This window comes from Desmodus rotundus, chromosome 7, assembly GCF_022682495.2.
Source record: "Desmodus rotundus isolate HL8 chromosome 7, HLdesRot8A.1, whole genome shotgun sequence".
In the NCBI taxonomy this organism is placed as follows: Eukaryota; Metazoa; Chordata; class Mammalia; order Chiroptera; family Phyllostomidae; genus Desmodus; species Desmodus rotundus.
Window position 1 is genome coordinate 21,999,274 of NC_071393.1, and position 18,811 is coordinate 22,018,084.

At 57.7% G+C, this 18,811-nt stretch overlaps 1 protein-coding gene across 1 annotated transcript; it reads left to right on the forward strand.

Annotated features, from left to right (window-relative positions):
- Window positions 1-8,972: 8,972 nt before the first annotated feature.
- Window positions 8,973-17,566, forward strand: VSIG10L2 (V-set and immunoglobulin domain containing 10 like 2). Its single transcript, XM_053928800.1, is given in 12 exon segments — window positions 8,973-9,085; window positions 9,609-9,928; window positions 10,182-10,457; window positions 11,932-12,207; window positions 12,733-12,978; window positions 13,622-13,882; window positions 15,109-15,399; window positions 15,783-16,079; window positions 16,656-16,778; window positions 17,027-17,051; window positions 17,152-17,204; window positions 17,352-17,566. Coding segments are annotated over 12 exon segments (2,379 nt in total). The 3' UTR covers window positions 17,450-17,566.
- The last annotated feature ends 1,245 nt before the right edge of the window (window positions 17,567-18,811 follow it).

Sequence of the window (18,811 nt, forward strand, 5' to 3'; positions counted from 1 at the left end):
TTTTTTTTATTGTGTCCAGAGGGTTTTCCTGGTACAGCTGAGAAATTAAGGAAAGAGAAATTGAGGTTGAGTTTGGAGCTTAGGGATGGGGGGTGTTTCCACCAGAGGGTATGTCTCAGGAAGAGCCCTGGAGACCGGAGAGAGAAGACATAGCCTGAGAAGGTGAGCAGACCCCCAGCCCTTAAAGAATTTACTCCCCTCAGCTTGAGAATACCCGCCCCCCCCATCTCCCTAGGCTTGATGAAGACTCCTCTGGGCCCTTCTCAGGCCCCCAGGTTCCTGCCCCCTCACTTCCCAGCTCAGAACAGCCTCTTCTTTAATGTTTATTGATTTTAGAGAGAGAGAGTGCGGGAGAGAGTGTGGGAGAGAAACATTGATTGTCCGCCTCTCATATGTGCTCCAACTGGGGACCAAATCCACAACGTAGGCCTGTGCCCTGACCGGGAATCGAACCAGGGACCTTTCAGTTTACATGAAAACACTCCAGCCAACTGAGCCATACCGGCCGGGGCCAGCATAGTCTCCTCTTTGATTTCTGCTTCAGGCCCTGCTGGCAGGGCAGCTCATAAGTGCCTACTCAGGAGGTGCTGGGGCCTGGGGATGATGAACCGGGCTTCTCACCAATAGTTTGTACAGAGTATTGGGAACAGCTGTGGGCTTGGCTGGCTGTGCCGGAGCTGGGGCCTGGTGTTTGGGGGAGGGGAAGGATGGGGGACACACAGGTTTCTCCACAAGTTGCTTTCTCGCTTTACATCATGACAAGCCCTCCAATCTACTCTGTCTTAAGCGGAGGTAAAATGTACATGATGTAAACCTTGCCATCGTCACCGTTGTTAAGTGTGCAGTTAGGGGGTGTTGAGTATGTTCGCATCTCTGTGCGGCCTGCGGCCAGGGCTCTCTGCGTCGTGCCCGATGGAGCCTCGGCACCCATGGTCCCTGCACCGCAGCCCCTGGCGACCGGTGTCCTTTCTGTCTCGGTGGGTTTGACTACTGCAGAGGCAGCCCCGGTGGAGTCAGGCAGCATTTGTCTTGTCGTAGTTCATTCTTGTTTATACTGTGTAACATTACAGTGTATGGATATATGTTTATCAGGCAGCCGTTACTAGTATTTTTGCCACCACAAAAAATGCTGTACAAGTTTTTGTACGCATGTGTTTGCATACTGGAGTTTGTTGCTGTTTTATTTTTTTTTCTGTAGGATAAATGCCCAGGAATGACAGGGCTGGGTCAAAGAGAGGCATATTCTTCATTTGTATATGTTTTTAGATCCCTTTCTCAAAAATCGGTGGTGCCTGGTATCTCCACCAGTTGTGATAAAAAGTGCTATTTCCCCCTCACCTTCTCCAGCCCTAGCTATTGTTAGTCTTTTTTAAAAAAGATTTTATTTGTTTGTTTATTTTTTAGAGAGGGGAAGGGAGGGAGAAAGAGAGGAAGAGGGACATTGATGTTTGGTTGCTCTCCTGCGCCCCCTACTGGGGACCTAGTCCGAAACCCAGGCATGTGCTCTGACCAGGAATAGAACTGGCAACCCTTTGGTTCACAGACTGGCGCTCAATCCACTGAGCCACAGCAGCCAGGGATCATGACTCTTTTTAAGTTTTGCTATTCTGATCAATGAAAAGTGGCGTCACACTTTTAAAATTTACATTTCCTTGACAAGTACTGAAGTCTGTCTTTTGGACAGAGTGTTGGCCATTCGGATTTTCTCCTGCATGAGTCACCAATTCACAGGCTCGTCCATTTCCAACTAGATGATTTCCGTCTCTTGCTGTGTGTAGCAGCTCTCCGCGACGACAGGGGCTCACTCTTCATCAGGCGTATACGCTGAAATGTGTTCTCCCGTCTACCATTTGTCTTTTGACTTTGTATATGTTATCTTTTATCCTTCTACAATTTAAACATTGTATGCCTAGCTTTTCCTCCATAGCTTCTGGATTTTCTGTTTTAGAAAACCTAGGTTATATAAATAGTCTCCTAATTTTTGTCATCAAATTATTTTAAATATTTAAATTGTTTTAAATATTGTTTAAAATGGTTTTAAATATTTCCTTATGAATTTGTTTAAATAGAAAAGCAATATTTAAATGGTTCCAAATATTTAAATCTAAATACCTTCAAATCTTTCATCTATTTGGAGTGTGGGTTTCAGAACTTGTGAGGTGGAGAGTTTAGCCGTGTTTGCTCCGAGAGCGAGCCGGTTGTGCCTACACAGTCTGTTAAATAAACTGTCCTCTTCCCCCCCGGCCTGAGATGCCACGTGGCACACGTGCCCTACTGCCACCCGACGTACTGGGGCGTGTACCTGCGCTTGGCTCGCATTCTGTCCCATAGACCAACTCAGCTTGTCCTTTGCCCTTACCGTACAATTTGATCACAGCGATGTATGGTTAGCTCTCCTGAGACGCTCGCACCTAAATTTGTCTTCAGTGGTGTGGTTTTCCTCATTGCCACGATGTGAACTCCTTCCAGCTGTCAGATCCCGGGATTGGGAGGGGCTCTGCCGGAAAAGCCAGATCAAGTTCCAGAAGGCCTGTCCACGTGCCTTTCAGGAACCAACCAAGGCAGACAGTGGTATTAGCTGAGCACCTACTATGTGCTCAGCACTGATCTTTCCACTGGAGCTGGGCTGGAAGACAGGGAGCAATATTTTGAGGTTCTTGCTTCTCAGCTCCAGGCCTATCCCCTCTGTGCTGCTTAGCGATACAGTGACCCCCACTTAGCGATGCAGTGACCCCCATTTCTGCTTTGCCATCTGTTCCCTATTAGGTTTCCCAGTAGGGGCCGCTGGAGGGAGGCTGCAGGCTAGAGGAGGAAGGCTGGACATGCTTTGTCTTATTTCATCCTTGTGTTCCCTGTAAGCGACTGTCCCCCCAGCAGTAGCAGGCCCACCCTAAAGTTGAATCCAGTTTGCAGTCTTTTCAGCACCCACCCCACACCCCTGCCCCGGAGACCCCAGCTCTAGCCACCAGGTAGCCTGTCCTCAGAGGTCTGGGTGCCAGGCTCTGGGTCCCCTCCCCAAATGCCTGCAGTTGAATCCGTCTACCCTCTGCAGCCCTGGGAGAGGGGCTGCAGCCTCCGCACACTGAAGCATGCTTTTCTCACCCTTCTATCACCTAGTTACCAGTTCTTCATCGTCAGCTCTCCCTTTTCAAATACCTGGTGTGGTTGCTGTCCCCCGATAGGCCTAGACTGACACAGGTAATGAGGAATCGTGAGGGCCGAAGGCTGCTTCTCTTGGCCGCCCTGCCTACAGCTCCCCTCCCGCCTCCATTCCCAGAATTATTTGGCCGCTAGTCGCCAAGGAGACGGCCGACAGTTTCCACTTGCCAAGCCTCCCCCTGGAGCTCTACAAAGACATTCTGGAGACTCCCTACTCCCTCCTGCTGCCCAGCCAAGGAACTTGGAGGATCTGGCCGGCTTAGGTGGGGGAAACATTGGGAGTGGGGACAGGGAAGCAGACCAGGCATGAGGACAGAGAGGGAGACAAGAGTTTTCCTTGGGCCCAGCTTCCTCTGCAGATCTCAAGGGCCTGGCCTGGCCCCGTCAGCCCTGTGCAGACAGACACCCACTGGGCCCAGCCCAGGGCTCCGTTCTCCGGCCAGACCCTGCACTGCAGAAAACTGCCCTAGCCCCGCCCCTGTGCACAAGGTAGAAGCCCCCGTCACCAGCAGGAGCAGGGAGGAGCCTGGGCCTGTGCCCCCCAGTTCGCTCAGTTCCGCACACACAGAGACCTCGTGCAGTGGCCCAAGTGCCAGCCCACCTCCTGAAGGGAGTAACAGCAACGCTGACGCTAATGACAGCAGTGAGGTCAGTACGACTCTTACTCTTCTCACGTGAGCGTGTGCACCTGTTCCTCTGTTTCCATTCCCAAGTCGACTCCAAGACTGGGGCCCCTGCACCTCCCAGGGTCCCGCCAGAATCCAGGAGGCTCGTGCGGCACCGAGCCCACAGAGCAGCTCTGGCCATGCGTCCATCACGGCTGCTGCTGGCCTTCGGGCGTCTCTGCCTCTCTGTGCCGCGGGTGCGCACCCGGCCCTTTGAGGTTCATCCTCTCCCAGGGACCTGGTGACCTCTGACCTGTCCGCACACTCAGGGAAACCTCTTCCTCTCCACTCCAACTGCCCCCAAGGTCACTCTCCTTTCTCCTTCTCGCCACTTCCATGGAGACACTGCACGCAACTTTTCAGTGAATTCAGGCTATTGCAGAAATAGGGACATGGTGACATGGGCTTCGCTTCTGCCCCGTACGGTTGTGAGGCAGGGAAAGCTGAAGACCTGCCTAAAGCTCCGTCGGTTTTATTTTTGCAGAAGTATTTTAAAGTAAACTACAGACACTACTACATCTCATCCCTGAATACTGTCGTATGCGTTTTAAGCAAAAATAGAACCATTGTGTTACATAATCACAAAACTATCATCGCACATAAACAGTTTTCTAATATTATCCGATGAACAGTTTGCCTCCATTCAGAGGGTAAACACTGAGCCTTGGGTGGGTAAGTCGCTTGCTCGGTGTCACTCAGCTACTGAGCCGCAGAGCCAGGATCTGAGCCGATCTGGTCCTGAGCTGGACTCCCCCACCCACCCCCTGTCTTTTGTGCCCTGTCCTCGCCCCTCGTCCACCGCTCCAGCTCCTACAGGCACTCGGAGGGGCAGGGGCGGCTGGGCAGGTTGTTACAATCACGTTTTTAACTCCACAGGAAATGGAGACCCGGTGGGGTGTCCTGCCCACGGGCTGGCTGTGAAGGGGCTCTCAGAACCGCAGAGCAGAGGAAAGAGGGAAGTTACCAGGCAGAGCTGGTGCAGAAGCCAGGCCTCCTGCCCTCGGGCCCCCGGAGGGCTCTAGCCTCCTCAGCCTCCTCTGCCCTTCCTTCCTCTCCTAATCTTCGGCCTCCCTTTCCTCACCTCTCATTCTAGAGCCTCACTCATCCCCTCACTTCCTCCAAGGGACAGTTTGCAAAGTGACTGAGCGGTGACCCCTGCAGGCCCTCTGGCCCTCTGGCCCTCCCCACTCCTCCTCTCAGCCACAAACACAGCAGGAGCTGTGTGCTGGGCTGCTGAGCCTCTGGCCCATTTCCTCTCCAGCCCGGGGCTCATCTCCTGCTGGGGTTCCCGAGGGCCTATAGTTGGCCTCCAAAAAGGCACACGTGGACACAGGTGGAAAAGCCATCTATTTCCAGGAGCATCTGCTTCCTCCACTGCCGCCCAGCAATAATCCCTCTCCTTCCACGCTCTGCTCCTCCCGAAGCCCCGGGGTTCAGAGTCAGGTCTCCACATGGTCACAGCAGGCTAGGTCACAGCTGCGTTAAACCCGGCAGCATGCACGGAGGGCCCTGTGGGTCGGCTCAGAGCGGCGGGGATGTGAGTGCAAGGCGGGAGGGGGCTGGGCTGAGTCATCTGACCCCAAGTCTGACACAGTCCAACGCACTGCTGCCCAAAGCCAAGCTGAAGGTCCTCAAAAACCTGGGCACCTGTTGCAGCCACACCAACACCTGGTCAAAAGACTGGGGCGCTGTGGGGCTGCCTGTCCCGTCAGAACAGTGAGGTCTGGCCAGCCTCCTCAGGGGCCAAGTGAGGGCCCCGGAAAGCCAGAGAGAGCACAGCCAGTGGCCAGGAAACACGTGCCAACTAGCTGGATAAACAAACCCTAACGCAGCACATGAGTGGGAAAGATTTGAGCCCCCTTGTCAGAGAGAAGGGGCTCAGTGGTGTCAGGCTCCTGGCCAGCCCGGAGTGGACACAGCCTCGGGTGCAGGGGGACAAGCTGGAGAGTGCCCGAAGGTGGGGAGCAACGTGGGGCACAGGAGCCAAGTTGTCGGGGGCAAGTGCAGAGAATTGGAGCCTCTCTGTGAGCTGTGGAGAGCTGTACCGGCTCACGGAGGGTTGGAAACACCAGCACACCCAGCACGGGGACGGCAGCGCACGGTTTGCCGCGACTACTTCGGTGGAGAAAACAAGGGCTGGATACGCTGTTCGAAATGTGGGGTGATTTTTTAATTAGAGACTTCATTTATTGGTTTTAGAGAGAGGGGCAGGAAGGGAGAGAGAGAGGGAGAGAAACATTGAGGTGAGAGAGAAACATCGAGTGGCCTGCCAGGGACAGAACCCACAACCCAGGCGTGGGCCCTGACTGGGAATCGAACCGGCACCTTGTGCTTTGCAGGACGACATCCAGCCAGCTGAGCCGGAGTGGTCAGGGCTGGGATGACTTCCATTGGGAGGAGAGATAGGAATAATTTGTAAAGCTTCAGTGGAACTCAACTGCAAGTGTAGGAGGGGTAGGGAAGCCCATTCCAGTTCCCCCTAAACAGAAAGAGATCGTGTCCCAGGTGCCAGGTGCCTGCAAGGCGCTTAACATGTGTGGTTGCCCCCACTTCTCCAACCGCCTGAGGAGGGAGCTGCTTGCCCAGGCTCACCGATGTAGGTCGAAGGAGAGGCTGACAGGCGCTTGCTCCAAAGGCTGCTGAGGGGCCTCCTGGGCCATGAGGGAGATTCCACGGACCCAGTGAGATTCCCTAGCCTGGTTCTCCAAAATTTCGCCTCACATTGCTCTAGACGCTGGACCCCCAAGTCCATCCGTATAGCCTCCTCTTTTCTGAGTTCGGCTGAGACCACTCACCTCTGTGCTGGCTAATCGATGTGTCAGCCTCACTGGGCCACAGTGCCGAATATTTGGTCAAACCTGGTTCTGAGTGTGTCATTGAAGGTGTTTCTGAGTGAGATTAACATTCGACTCTGTGGACCAAATGAAGCAGAGTGCCCCCGCCCCTTGGGGGTGGGCCTCGTCCAATCAGTGGGAGGCCTGGATAGAACCCAAAAGGTCGGCCTTCCCCCGCAACGAGAGGGAACTCCTCCCGCCTGGCTGCTTTGAGCGAGGATGGAGGTGTTTCCCCGCCTCTGGACCAGAACTGGAATACCCGCTCTCCCTGTCTCAGGCTCTCCAGCTTTCACCCGGGAACTTCCCCGATCGCCCTCCTGGGGCACCAGCGTGCCGACCGACCACAGCCCGTGGAACTGCCACCCCCACAGTCAAGCAAGCCATTCCTCTGTTTTAAATCCTCACCCAACGGTGTGTTTACCGATCTTAGAGAGGGAGGAAGGAATTGAGAGAGAGAGACATCAGTGTGAGAGAGAAACATCCATCGGTTGCTTCCTGTGCGTGTCCTGACCAGGGATCGAACTTGCAACCCTTTGGTGTGTGGACGACGCTCCAACCAACCAAGCCACCCAGCCAGGGGGACAATTTCTTATACTGTGTCTCTTTTTATGTGTGCACACATCCTGGCAATGTTGTCTATCCGGAGAATCCTTTGTAGTAATACACCTCCTTCCCCGACTCTCCCTCCCAAGGTCTCCCTGGCTAAGGAGACAGAGTGGGCTGAGAAGCACCTCCTGTCTGCCGTTACCCTGGGATCCTGGGTGAGAAGGGGCCCGACTCCACAAGCAGAACAGATTAGCTGCAGGACCAGCACAACGCCCGCTGCGAGCTGGAGAGCACTTTAAGGGTTTCCTAAGTGACCTGCCTGGATTCTCACTTTTGCCTAGAGTAGGGCTGCTGCCCAGCCAGAGGTAGACCTCAGGGTCAATTCCTCCTTCTTTGCTCCCAAAGGAGCATCCAATAGAGTCCTGAAGATATTCTCAGTTCAGGGTGGAGGGGCAACATGAGTGGGCCCTCTGGCCTGGACAATAGGGTCCGTCAAACGTGTTGGCCCCCTTCATGGGAACCCAACTCCCAGAGACCCTCTGCCATTCTGCTTAAAGCCGAACGGGGGCTCTGGACCCTAAGGAGGGCATGGAGGGTCCTCGGCCACGGGTCGAGGGGAGTGAGGCAGGGGTCTGTGCATGGTTTCATGACAAGTTCAAGGCTGAGAGGCCACCGTGAGCACCTCTGGATATGGGGCCGCTGCCTGGCGCTCAGCTCTGAAATCTCCTGTCCCTGCTCAGCCCTTGATGAACTTGACACCAGACATCAGATCCCCAGTGTCAATGGGGTCGAGGCTTCTCACCCTCTCAACCTGTCACCAGAGGATGGAAAACTCTGACCTCATCTCAGGCTGTCATGCAAAGACAGCCATAGGGCTGCAGGACATGGAGAGACTAAGAGAGAGGGAGAGAGAGGGAGAGAGCGGGAGCACCGGGATTCAGACCGCCCTGGTCAGGAGGAGTCCAGCTCCGGGGTCCTAAACTTCGAAGGTCAGATCCAGACAGGAGCGGGGTTGATGGTGCACCAGCTACGTGTGGGCGCTGTTCATGTGTGTGTGTATTTTATCACGCACATATAGAAGTATATAAAAAAATGAAAGTACACCCTGATGAACTATAACTTCTACTCACGCCAAGAAACAGGACGTCACTGGCAGCCAGGAGCCCTGCACGAGCTAATGTGTTTCATTTAATGGTCATAATAGTCTTCACGAGAAAGAAGAGGCTCAGAAATGTCCTAACGTGTCACAGTTCCTCGTTCAAACCCAGACTGGAGCTTTCTGATTCCAGAGCCCCTTCCACAGCTCCACCTGCTTGTCCGAGCAAACCGGGAGGAGACAGTGGGCATGGGGCCCTTCACAGGCCTGTCTGAGTCTCGGAGTCCCTGTGGCCCGCGGGCTGCATGCTGGGGTTCTGCATGGGGCAGGCGGTTGGACGTGATGAGGTTGGGGCCTTTTTCAGCTCTATCTCGGTGACACATGAAATAAAAATGCAGGGGGCTGGGGGGCCTCCCCCCAGTGCGCCCCAGCCAGGTCCTGCCTCCCCCAACTCTGCATTATGGATGGAGTGAATCATCTGGTAAATAATTCACCCGTAATCAGGGCAGTGAGGGTAACAGGAGAGCAGGGGCAAAGGTGTTGGAAGGGCTGAGGTGGGCAACCTGAGCCGGAACCCTGTCCTTCCAAGGCTGGGCTTTGCTCTGTAGAGACGGAGCCCGAGAGCCAGGCAGGCTCCATCTCGGACAGGCAGCCACACAGGGGGATGGGGCCATGGTGAGCCCGCGGGCCCTGTGTAGACCGCCCAGCCTGCTGCTGCTGCCGCCCTTCTGCCTTCTGTATCTGGGCGCCTCAGGTGAGTGATACTCAACCCCCACCCACCCCATGTAGCCCTTTCCCACTCACACCCCATTATCTCTACCCTGTCTTCCTCGGGATCCTTTGGCAGAGCCATTGTGCATAGCCATCAGTGACGGCCGTGAACTTCAATGATCTGCTAGCCGTTAGCCGGCGCGCACTGAGCAACTGCGACTTGTCAGGGTGGGGAGGCAGGGCCCGCATGCAGCCCTCCGCATTACCTTAAACAGGGGGGTTATCCCGAGCATGGACGTGTCACGGTTAGATCTGGTTTCATAAAGTTCCCTCCATGCCAGGGGGTCTTCATGCATCGGCAGCTGCTGGCATTGGAGGGAGTCAGTTTCTGGATTCTTGTCCTTTATTCACTGAACATCCGAATCTTGCCTCTGATCCCTCCCTCCGACTGCCCTCTCTCTGTCTTATCGAACCCTGCCTAGCCGGCCCCACCTGCAGAACAGGCCCAGAGGCTCTGGGAAAGGGGGAGCAGGAGAACCCAGGATGGCTCAGATGGCTCAGATGCCCTGCGCTGTCTCTGTCCCCAGGGCAGCCCGATGAGGAGGTGACATCCATCCAGGGAGTGAGGGGTGGCTCTGTGGAGCTGGCCTGTGGCTCCCCACCTGTCCCCCTGGCGGTCTTCTGGAGCTTCACCCCCATGGGATCACTGATTCCCCGGCCTGTGGCTGTCACCAATGGAGCAGAGGTCAAGGTGGAGGCCGGGGCCTCCGCTCTGGGGACTGTGAGCCTGCAGAACAGCAGCCTGGTGCTGGGGGAGCTGCGGGAGGGTGCCCGCGGACACTTCCTGTGCCAGGCCTTGCAGGTGGCTGGTGGCCGGCTACACACTGCCTACTCCCACTTCAGTCTGGCTGTGCTCGGTGAGTGGCCCAGGCCGGGGCCCTGGCTGGAGCTGCCAAGCCTACTGCTTTGCATCCCTTTGCATGTGCTTCCAGATGTATTCTGCAGGGCCCAGGTTCTACAAGCCCTGCCCCCAGGGGAGGGGGAGGCCTGGGGTGCTCAGGAACCCAGCGGGCAGGCCAGCCCCCAGCTAGCAAGGGCCGGGCCAGCGGGCGCCACCGGGTACCTCCTGGGCCTGCAATAACCAATACAGCCTCTTCTTTCTCTGGCCAGTGCCCGTATCGAAGCCTCAGGTGCGGCTGACTGAGGCGTCCCCCGTGGAGGGGACATCTATAGTGGCCATGTGCACAGTGCGGGAGGGCACGGAGCCCGTGATCTTTGCCTGGAACCATCAGGCACCCCGAGGCCCTGGGGAGGCCCTGCTGGGGGTCACGGAGCAGCTATTACGGCTGGACCCTGTCAATCGGACACACTTGGGCTGGTACGTGTGCAGTGCCCGCAACGCCGTCAACCAGCTGAGCAGTGACGGAGCCTTCCTGGACGTCATCTGTGAGTCAGCCTGGGGGGGTGGGAGGGTGGCCAGGGCTGGCACCCATCCCCTACCTGCACTTGGCCCCCTGGCACACCTCAGGCCCCCAGGAGGGCCCCAGCTTGGGGCCCTGCACCCACCGGGCCAATGCGGCTCCGGTACAAGGGGTTTTAACCTGGCCAGAGTCGCAGGCCCCTCTTCCCAGGAAAATGTGTGTAGATTCATATCACAATTTACCCCAGGTCTTTGGGTTAGCCCTGAAGGGCTCCGAGGGACCATCTGCACCTGGGGAAACAGGGAGCGGGCCTGTGGGAAGAGAGGGCAGCAAGTTGGTCCCCTGAGGGACTTCTGAGAGCAAAGGATTATTTTCAGAATATGCAAAGAACTCCCAGAAAGCCAGTGAGGAGGAAGCACAAGCCACGCAGAAGTGGACAAAAGGCCAGAACAGTTGTTTTAGTAAAGAGAGAACAGAGAATGCCGGTGAACTTCTGGACGAGATCAGAAGCTGTGTGAAGGGTGAAGACCAGCGTGGGCTAGAGCAGCGCTGAGCGGGACGGCAGCCCTCGCGGGCTTCCAGCACTTGCGGTGGGGCTGAGCCCAGCGGAGATGTGCTTAGAGTGTGACATTCACACTGGACTTTGAGGACGTAGTCTAAAGAAAGGATACAAAATAGCTCATCAGTAATTTTTTATGTGGATTACACACTGAAATGATAATATATATTCTCATTATATTTGGTTAAGGAAAAAAATTTAAAATTATTAAGACCCATTGCCGGGTTTTGCTTGGTTGAGTGGGTATTTTTTCTTTTGGAGATCTGGCTACTGGGTGTTTTTACCACCTGTAGCTCACCTGTACCTTGGGGCAGTGGGGCCAGAGGAGTCAGACAGCAGGGACTGACCACGTCCTCTTGGCCTTGGAGATGGCTGGTGGGCACTGCAAATCCAGGACGGTGGAGGAGACAGATGAGCAGTTCTCGGAAAGATGTAGAAGCAGAATGGAGGCAGGCAAAATGATGCTGTCCAGGAGTCAGGGAGGAAGAGGACACGGGAGGGGGAGGCGGGGACCCCTAGAAGTGGACAGAGTTGGTTGCTGGGATCACGCCAGGTGCATCTTCCCACCCTGTTCTCTCCCCTCTCCAGTGAGAGGGACCAACAGAACCAAGAAAGCCCTCGATGCCAGGCAATGGGAGAGGGCTGGGCACCCTATGTACCTTCTCCTGGCTGACTCTGCCTGTGCCCCCACCTCAGCCCAACCCACCAGTACCCCAGGGAAACCTTGCAGGTGCCCTCTGGGCTCCCATAGCCTGGGGGCTCACCTCACAGACCCTGATCTCCTGACTCAGGGCTCCTTAGGGGCCTCCCCTAGTGGCTGACACGGCTGGTGCCTAATTCATGGCTGCCGGGTGGGGAGTAAGTTCAGCGATCATTACATGAGCGAGTGCAGGAACGAGGACCGGCCAGGGAGGCGTGACGGGCCTCCCTTGCCCTCCAGATGGTCCAGACCACCCTGTGATCGCCGTGGAGCCACCAGGCTTCACCGACGAGGGCTTCTGGGCCAGTGAGAGGGAGGAAGTGACTCTGAGCTGCCTGGCTGCATCCAACCCGCCCAGTCGCTACGTGTGGCTGCATGAGCACACCCAGGTCCATGCTGGGCCCACCTACACCATCGTCAGTGCCAGCCGCGCCCACACCGGCCTGTACACCTGCCTGGCTCACAACAGCCGCTTGGACACCCACACGCAGGCTGCCGTCCGGCTCACCATCTACTGTGAGTGTGTGGGGAGGGGCCTCCCTCCCGCAGGAGCCTTTGCACGTCAGAACTGCCATGTGGGAGCTGGGGGGAGGCAGGGCTGGGGGACCAAATGGAGATACAGAGCAGGGGGAGAGGCTGGAAAAACCTAGGGGAGGGGCAGGCAGAGGACAGCCCCCGATCCTGTACAGACAGCCCCCTTTCGAAGCAATTGCTCCCACGGTCCCGGGACTGAGCTGAGGCACAGAGATGGGTAGAGGGAGGACAGTGCCCAGGGCCAAGGATGAGAAAGGGACACGGGGACACGTCCCTGCTGGGGGCTTCTGTGGGAGCCTCTGGGGTTGCCCAGTGATTCTGCCCTCTTGCCCAACCCCCAAAATACTGCCCCTGACCTGAGAGCTCTGCCTTCTGCTCACCAACCCCCCCCACCAGGAATCAGTCTCTCCCTGCTCCCCCACCTCTCCCGACTTCCCCACACCAGCCCCTCCAGATCACTGGCAGTGATGCCTGGGCCAGCCCCATCTGGACCCCCTTCTCCCCCAGACCCCCCTGAGGGGCAGCCCTCCTGTACAGCACTCCCCACCTTGGGGGCTGTGACTTTGGTCTGCGCCTGGCCCGGGGGGCTTCCGACTGCCCAGCTGCAGTGGGAAGGGCCCCAGGGGACTGGCCCGACCGCCGTTGGCAATGTCACCTGGAGACTCGAAGCTGCCCAGCTGCCGAACGGCAGCGCCTTCACCTGCACTGGCCAGCACCCCGCCCTGGCGCCCACCCTCTGCAGGATCGCGCTCTGTAAGTGGACACAGCCGGGCTTGGACATTCCAGGCCGGGGAGTGGGTAGGGGTCAGGGGCGAGAAGGGAGCTCCAGGCTCCACACTCTGGGACCTGGCATGTGACAAGGAGCGCTCTGCTCAGGCCTGCCTCCCAACGTCTGTCCACCCAGCCCAGGTCTCCGTCTGCACAGTGGCCTGTCCTCCTCAGTTCAGGCTTGGAGCCCGGAGACCCTCCTAACTGTCCCCCAGCCTCTGGGGTGGGTCGGCTCTCGGCCCCTGCCGCTCTACTTCTACCGCTCGATGTGTGCTGGCCTCCGTCTGGGCCTGCACCTTTCTCTCCACCTTGAAAACTCTGTCTACAGGACCAAGCTCCAAGGTCATCCTGTTCTCAATGTCCTCCTCCCTGAATCCCCAGAGGGCTGACTTTCTACCTGTAGTCCCGCATTATCACACTGTGTTGTCACTGGTGGCTCAGTGTTTGCTCCTGCTCTTTCCCTGGCACGTGGCCAGCCTTCCATAAGCGATGATTGAGAAAATCAATGAGCTGACTAAGTGCAGGAATGAGTGAGTGAGGCAGTAAGTGAAGGACGGAGGGACAGGGCGAGCCTGCTGCGTCCCTCTTCCCCCTTAGGGCCATGCTGAGCCATTTGCTCCCTACTCAGGGGAGCCCCTCCAGAGCCCTACTTGCTGGACCGCGGCCACAACGGGGGACCAGTTCATCATGCTGAGCTGTGAGTGGGCTGGAGGCGAGCCCCCGGCCCTGCTGAGCTGGCTGGATGCACAGCAACAGCCCCTGGGCGGCAGCAGCTCCTCTCGGGCCGTCTACCTCCTGCGGGCCCGGGAAGATCTGGCTGGCCGAGAGTTCACCTGCCGGGGTTCTCACCCACTCAGGGCCCCCGGCCCCCATTGCCGGCTCCAGCTGGGTGAGAGGGGGCTAGTGGCTGCATTGAGGGGCTGGGATGGGAGGAGTGACCCTTTGCAACGGGGATGAGGGGTTCTGGGGTGCGGCTGGAATGCAAAGTGAGTCCACAGAGTGAGTCACCTCACCTCCCAGGGACTCAAGTGTTTCTGATCCATAAAATCAGGAAGTTTAGTGTAGGTCTGTGTTGTCCAATGAAAATATAATGTGAGCCATGTGTTTAATATTAAGTTTTCTCATAGACATATTTTAAAAATCAAAAAGAAATAAGCAGAACATTTTCTTCAACTCAATATATTCAGTATATGATCATTTCAATTTGTAATAGAGAATTAGTAATGAGATATATTACATTTATTTTTCTTTCCCTATTGCCTTCAAAATTGGGTGTATCACAAGTCACAGCCCACCTCCGGTGGACAGGCCACATTTCAAGTGCTTAGTAGTCACAAGTGGCTGGGCTGCACCTATTTAGCCAATGAGGGGCTCTGACTGTTGGCCTCATTTGCATCAATTTGCATGAGAAGGGCCTGATTAATCTTCCTGACTTGAATTAACGCTTCAGGTGTCAGAGGTCTTTATGTCTCTCACTCCCTCTAGTCGTCTTTGGTCAGGTTTCTTCCAGCCGGTCCCATCTGTGGTTGACTCTAGGAAAAGAGTGAAACGTGGAGGGAAAAAAGGTGGGGCAACCTGGCAGAGGAGCCCTTACGTGGAACACTTATCAAGAGCCTTGGTGACCAGCCTGTGTCCAGGGCCTCTGGGGAATTGCTCAACCTAAAATGTTCCCCCCCTTATTAGTCTCAGGGCTGGACACTCCATCAGGGGTTCACTGATGCCTGCAAGGGGGTCTTTGGGAGTCAGCCCATAAACACGGGGTCCCTGCTGCGGGCCCAGCCCAGCGCCGGGGAGGGAGGTGGTGGCCACTGGGGGCGCTGTGCCAGGTGCTGAGAGGGAGGTGGTTGGTGGCGAGGTGAATACGGCGGGGCCCACCCGCAGGAGCCGAGCGGGGCTTGGGTGGAGGAACACTGTTGTCACCGCTGTGCCTTGGGGCAGACTGGGACAGGAACGGGGCAGAGAATGGAAGCCTGAGCGAGAGCAGACTGGCCCAAGACAAGTTTCACTGCCAACTCCACAGCTCAGGGCTTCTCCCTCCCCTTCCCCCTACCCCAGGCCTTCCCACTAGTCCGGGTGCAGGGGCATCTCTCAGCCTCCTTCTCTCTGTCCCCGCAGAAGCCCCCCAGCTGGCAGTGGCTAAACCCCAGGTGTCAGTCCTGGAGGGGGAAGAGGCCTGGCTGGGATGTACCCTCCAGGGGGGCACACCACCTGCCCGCCTCCTCTGGCTGGGGCCCCAGGGACAGCCGTTGGAACAGGGCACTTCCGGATTCATGCTGCACCTGGAGGACGCCCAGCTCCACCTTAGCATCCGAGGTGCAGACCCAGCTCGCCACAGGGGCACCTACCAGTGTGTGGCCCGCAACGCCCTGGGCAGCCGCAGCCGCAGCACCCTGCTGGAGGTCCTGAGTGAGTGGGGGCAGTGTGCGTTTCTGTGGCAGTGGGGACGGAGAACCTCCAGCCCACAGGGCCCTGCAGGTGGAAGGCGCTGGGTTCCTACTGCAGGATTTGGACAGGTCAGGCCCCTCGGGCACGGGACTGGCTGGGCTGTGTGGGGCCAATCTCTGGCTCGCACTCTGGAGCACAGGCAGGCAGCCCCTTGTGCTCAGTGTACGGATGAGGAAACTGAGGCCTAGAAATGAAGTCCAGGGTCACACAGACCCAGACCACGCAGAATCGATCCAGTCTGCACATCCTGGCCTAGGGCCTCCCCCAGCTGTCAACGGAGCTGACCAACGTTGCACCCACACCTGGGGTGTGCGCATGGCAGCGTGGGTTTCCCCTCCCCCCAGGGCACCCAGCTCCCCCCAACGTCACCATCAGCCGCCTGACCTACGGGCGGCACCGCAGAGAAGTGCAGCTGCAGTGGGCCACCGAGGGCCCCGGGAACCTGACCGGCTTCCTGGTCCAGCGCAGGCCCGGTGCTGCAGGCCTGGGCGCCGGAGCCTGGGAGACCGCAGCTGGCGACATCGGGCCCGAGAGCAGGACCTGGCGGCTGGGGGGCTTGGACCCGGGGGTGCTGTATGCCTTCCGCGTGCTGGCGCTGAACCACCGCACAGCTGGGCACCCCTCTGAGGTGAAGATACCAGGTGCCGGGGCGAGCGCCATGGCGAGGCTCAGCTTTCCCCAACAAAGCCCAGCCCTGGCTCCTCTTCCTCCATCCCCGCCCCTGTCCTCTCCTCCACCTTCTCCCCAGGCACCCTCTCCTCTGCCGTCAGCCACCCTTCCCCGGGAGGCCCTAGGCCAAGCGTAGCAGCCATAGTTCGGGTTAAATCACAAGAGGGAAGGGGGGTTGAAGAAGGACAGGTGCCACTCTGTGCCTCAGCCTCACCCCAGGGCACACAGGTGGGCTCTCGGCTTCTTGCTGCTCTCTCTCCGTCCCGGGAACTCCCTCAGTTTATGGTCCCCTTCCCTTCAGTCCCGCTGCCTTCTGCGCCCATACGGGACTTGGCTGAGGACTCAGACCTCAAAAGCAGCAGGTGCACGGAGCACCTCCTCCCCCGGGAGAGACCTGGTCTCCAGACGCCCTGGGTCTGACCTTGCTCGTGATCCCCCACCTCAGGCGGCGAGGTCAGGGGGTGGGGACAGGGTGAGCAGGGCACCGCCTGCCAAGTGCAGCCGGGGCTCCAAACCGGCCGCGTGCGACCAGCGTTCTCCCCTCCTAGCGGACCCCCCTCTCAGCGCCTACCCAGCTGTGCTGGGTGCTGCGGGCACAGGGATGGTGGTGGCATCGGTGGCCTCTTTGCTGGTGTTCCAGTACGCTGCCCGGCACCCGGAGACTTGCCCCCGTGAGTGGGAAACTGCAGGGTTGCGTGACCCTAGAAGATGGCCAGGCCTGCACCCATCCCAGGGAGAGGCAGGACCCCCTGGGCAGGAAATCTGGGCTCTCCTGTACGTGACATGTCCTCATGAGAGATGTCCGCCGGGGCTCCCCTGGTCCCTGGTCCCAGCACGGAGCCTGCGGGGAAGAGGGGGGTGTCCCCTGCGATCTTGGCCATGTTGCTTGAGTAATGCACCTTTCCTTTCCTTTCTGCAGGCCTGGGCCAGTTGCTTGTTCCCATGTGAGTGCGGAACCCGGCAGGCTGGGGGCCAGAGCTTTCCTCTCACTGGGAAGGAGGGGTGGAGAAGTGTGGATGTCACTAACTTCACTCTCCCCCTCAGGGAGCAAAGTCACCGACACAGGGGCTCAACGGGAGGCCCAGAGGCACAGGCAGGCAAGCCCCCTTCTCTCCCAAAGGTCACTCCCGTGTAAGGGGAGCAGTCCTGAGTTGCATGCACGAGGCTAGGTGTCTGTCGTCCTCCAAGACCGACCTGGGACACCCCCAAGGCATCTCTCTCCGTTGCTCATGTCTGTTCTTCAGGCACTGAGACACCCCCCGCCACACCTGGTTCGGATCCTGCACAAAGACCCATGGATGCTCCAGTCAACGTCACCATCACGGTGACCGCCACACCGTGAGGCCCCGAGGACGGTGCTCAGGGAGACAGGTGAGGGGTGGAAAGAGCCCCTCTGTCTGTCACACTTGGTCTTCAAAGCCAGGTAGCTGAGGCACGACCTCCCCTTCCCCACTTCATGCCCAGCCTTCACCACCGGTGCAAGGCCCAGCCGCGTGGCCTCGGAGTGACTTGGTTAAAAGAGGAGCCCTGGCCCAGCCGGGGAAAGACAAGGAAGACACAGCTGGAGAGCAGCCCAGCCGGCTGTGCGAGCGCCCGTTGAGAGCGTGGGTGCTGCCTGGTGGGCAGCCAGCTGCTCCCAGAGCAATTCCTCAATAAACCACACCTGGCGCTCTCATGAGTAGGCAGTCAAAGTAGTGGGAGCTCCCCCAGGGCAAAGCCAGCCCAGGCCTAGGCTCAGGCCCCCGGTTTCCCTACCAGGAGGAAGCTAGGAGGTAGGCAGGCATGCGTGCTCTTCATTCACCTGTAGCGAGAGACGCGGTCCTCTAGTTCTTTCCACGTCTCAAATCACTTCCCCAGTACACAAGCTTCTACCATGGGACCCGTCTGTGGGTGTAGGAGTATCTGCAGGGGTCAGAGGGCCGCAGCCGCTGGCCCCCAGGAGTCTGTGGCAACCAGCCAGGGCAGAGGTGCTGCCGATGCGGCTTCCTGCCTCCAGGCCTGGGGAGCTGGCTGAGAGGGGACGCTGGCTGTTCCAAAGTCACACTCCGCAGGCTGCCAGCATGACTCACTGGCTCCGCGTGTGTGCGTGCCTGCAACGTGGGTGAAACACAAACGAATACTTGTTCCCCTGGCTGGGAGGGACGACGCAGAGCTGGCTCCGCGGGGAGAAACGGCACAGAGCGGAGTCTCGCCAGGAATGAGCAAAGTGGCGCCTGAGAGGAGAGGGAAAAGTGACAGAAGCTGAAGTTGCTGCTTGGGTTCTCGCAGATTTAGACTTTATTAGAAAAGGGATTTCGGGTTCCCTCAGCGCTCTCAGGGCTGGGGCTCAGGTTTGGGGAAGCCTTATTTAAACATGGAAAATAAGATATCACAAGACCTCATCCCATGCAAAAGGCCCTGTTGGCTTTCTGGTCAAAGCAGCCCAGACACTTTTATTTATTATTATTTTTTAGGGCAGTAAAACAAAGCTGCTCCTTGAGGAGGCCAAATTCTACCCTGGAGCTCACAGGGATGTTGCTCCAGGTGATGGTAAAAAACAGCCCATGTGGCCCTGGCTGGGTGGCTCAGTGCGTCGGAGCGTCGTCCCGTACACCAAAGGGTTGCGGGTTCCATACCTGGTCAGGGGTGTGTAACAGGAGGCACCTGAGCGATGCTTCTCTCTCTCTAAAATCAATAAACATCCTTGGGTGAGGACTAAACAAAA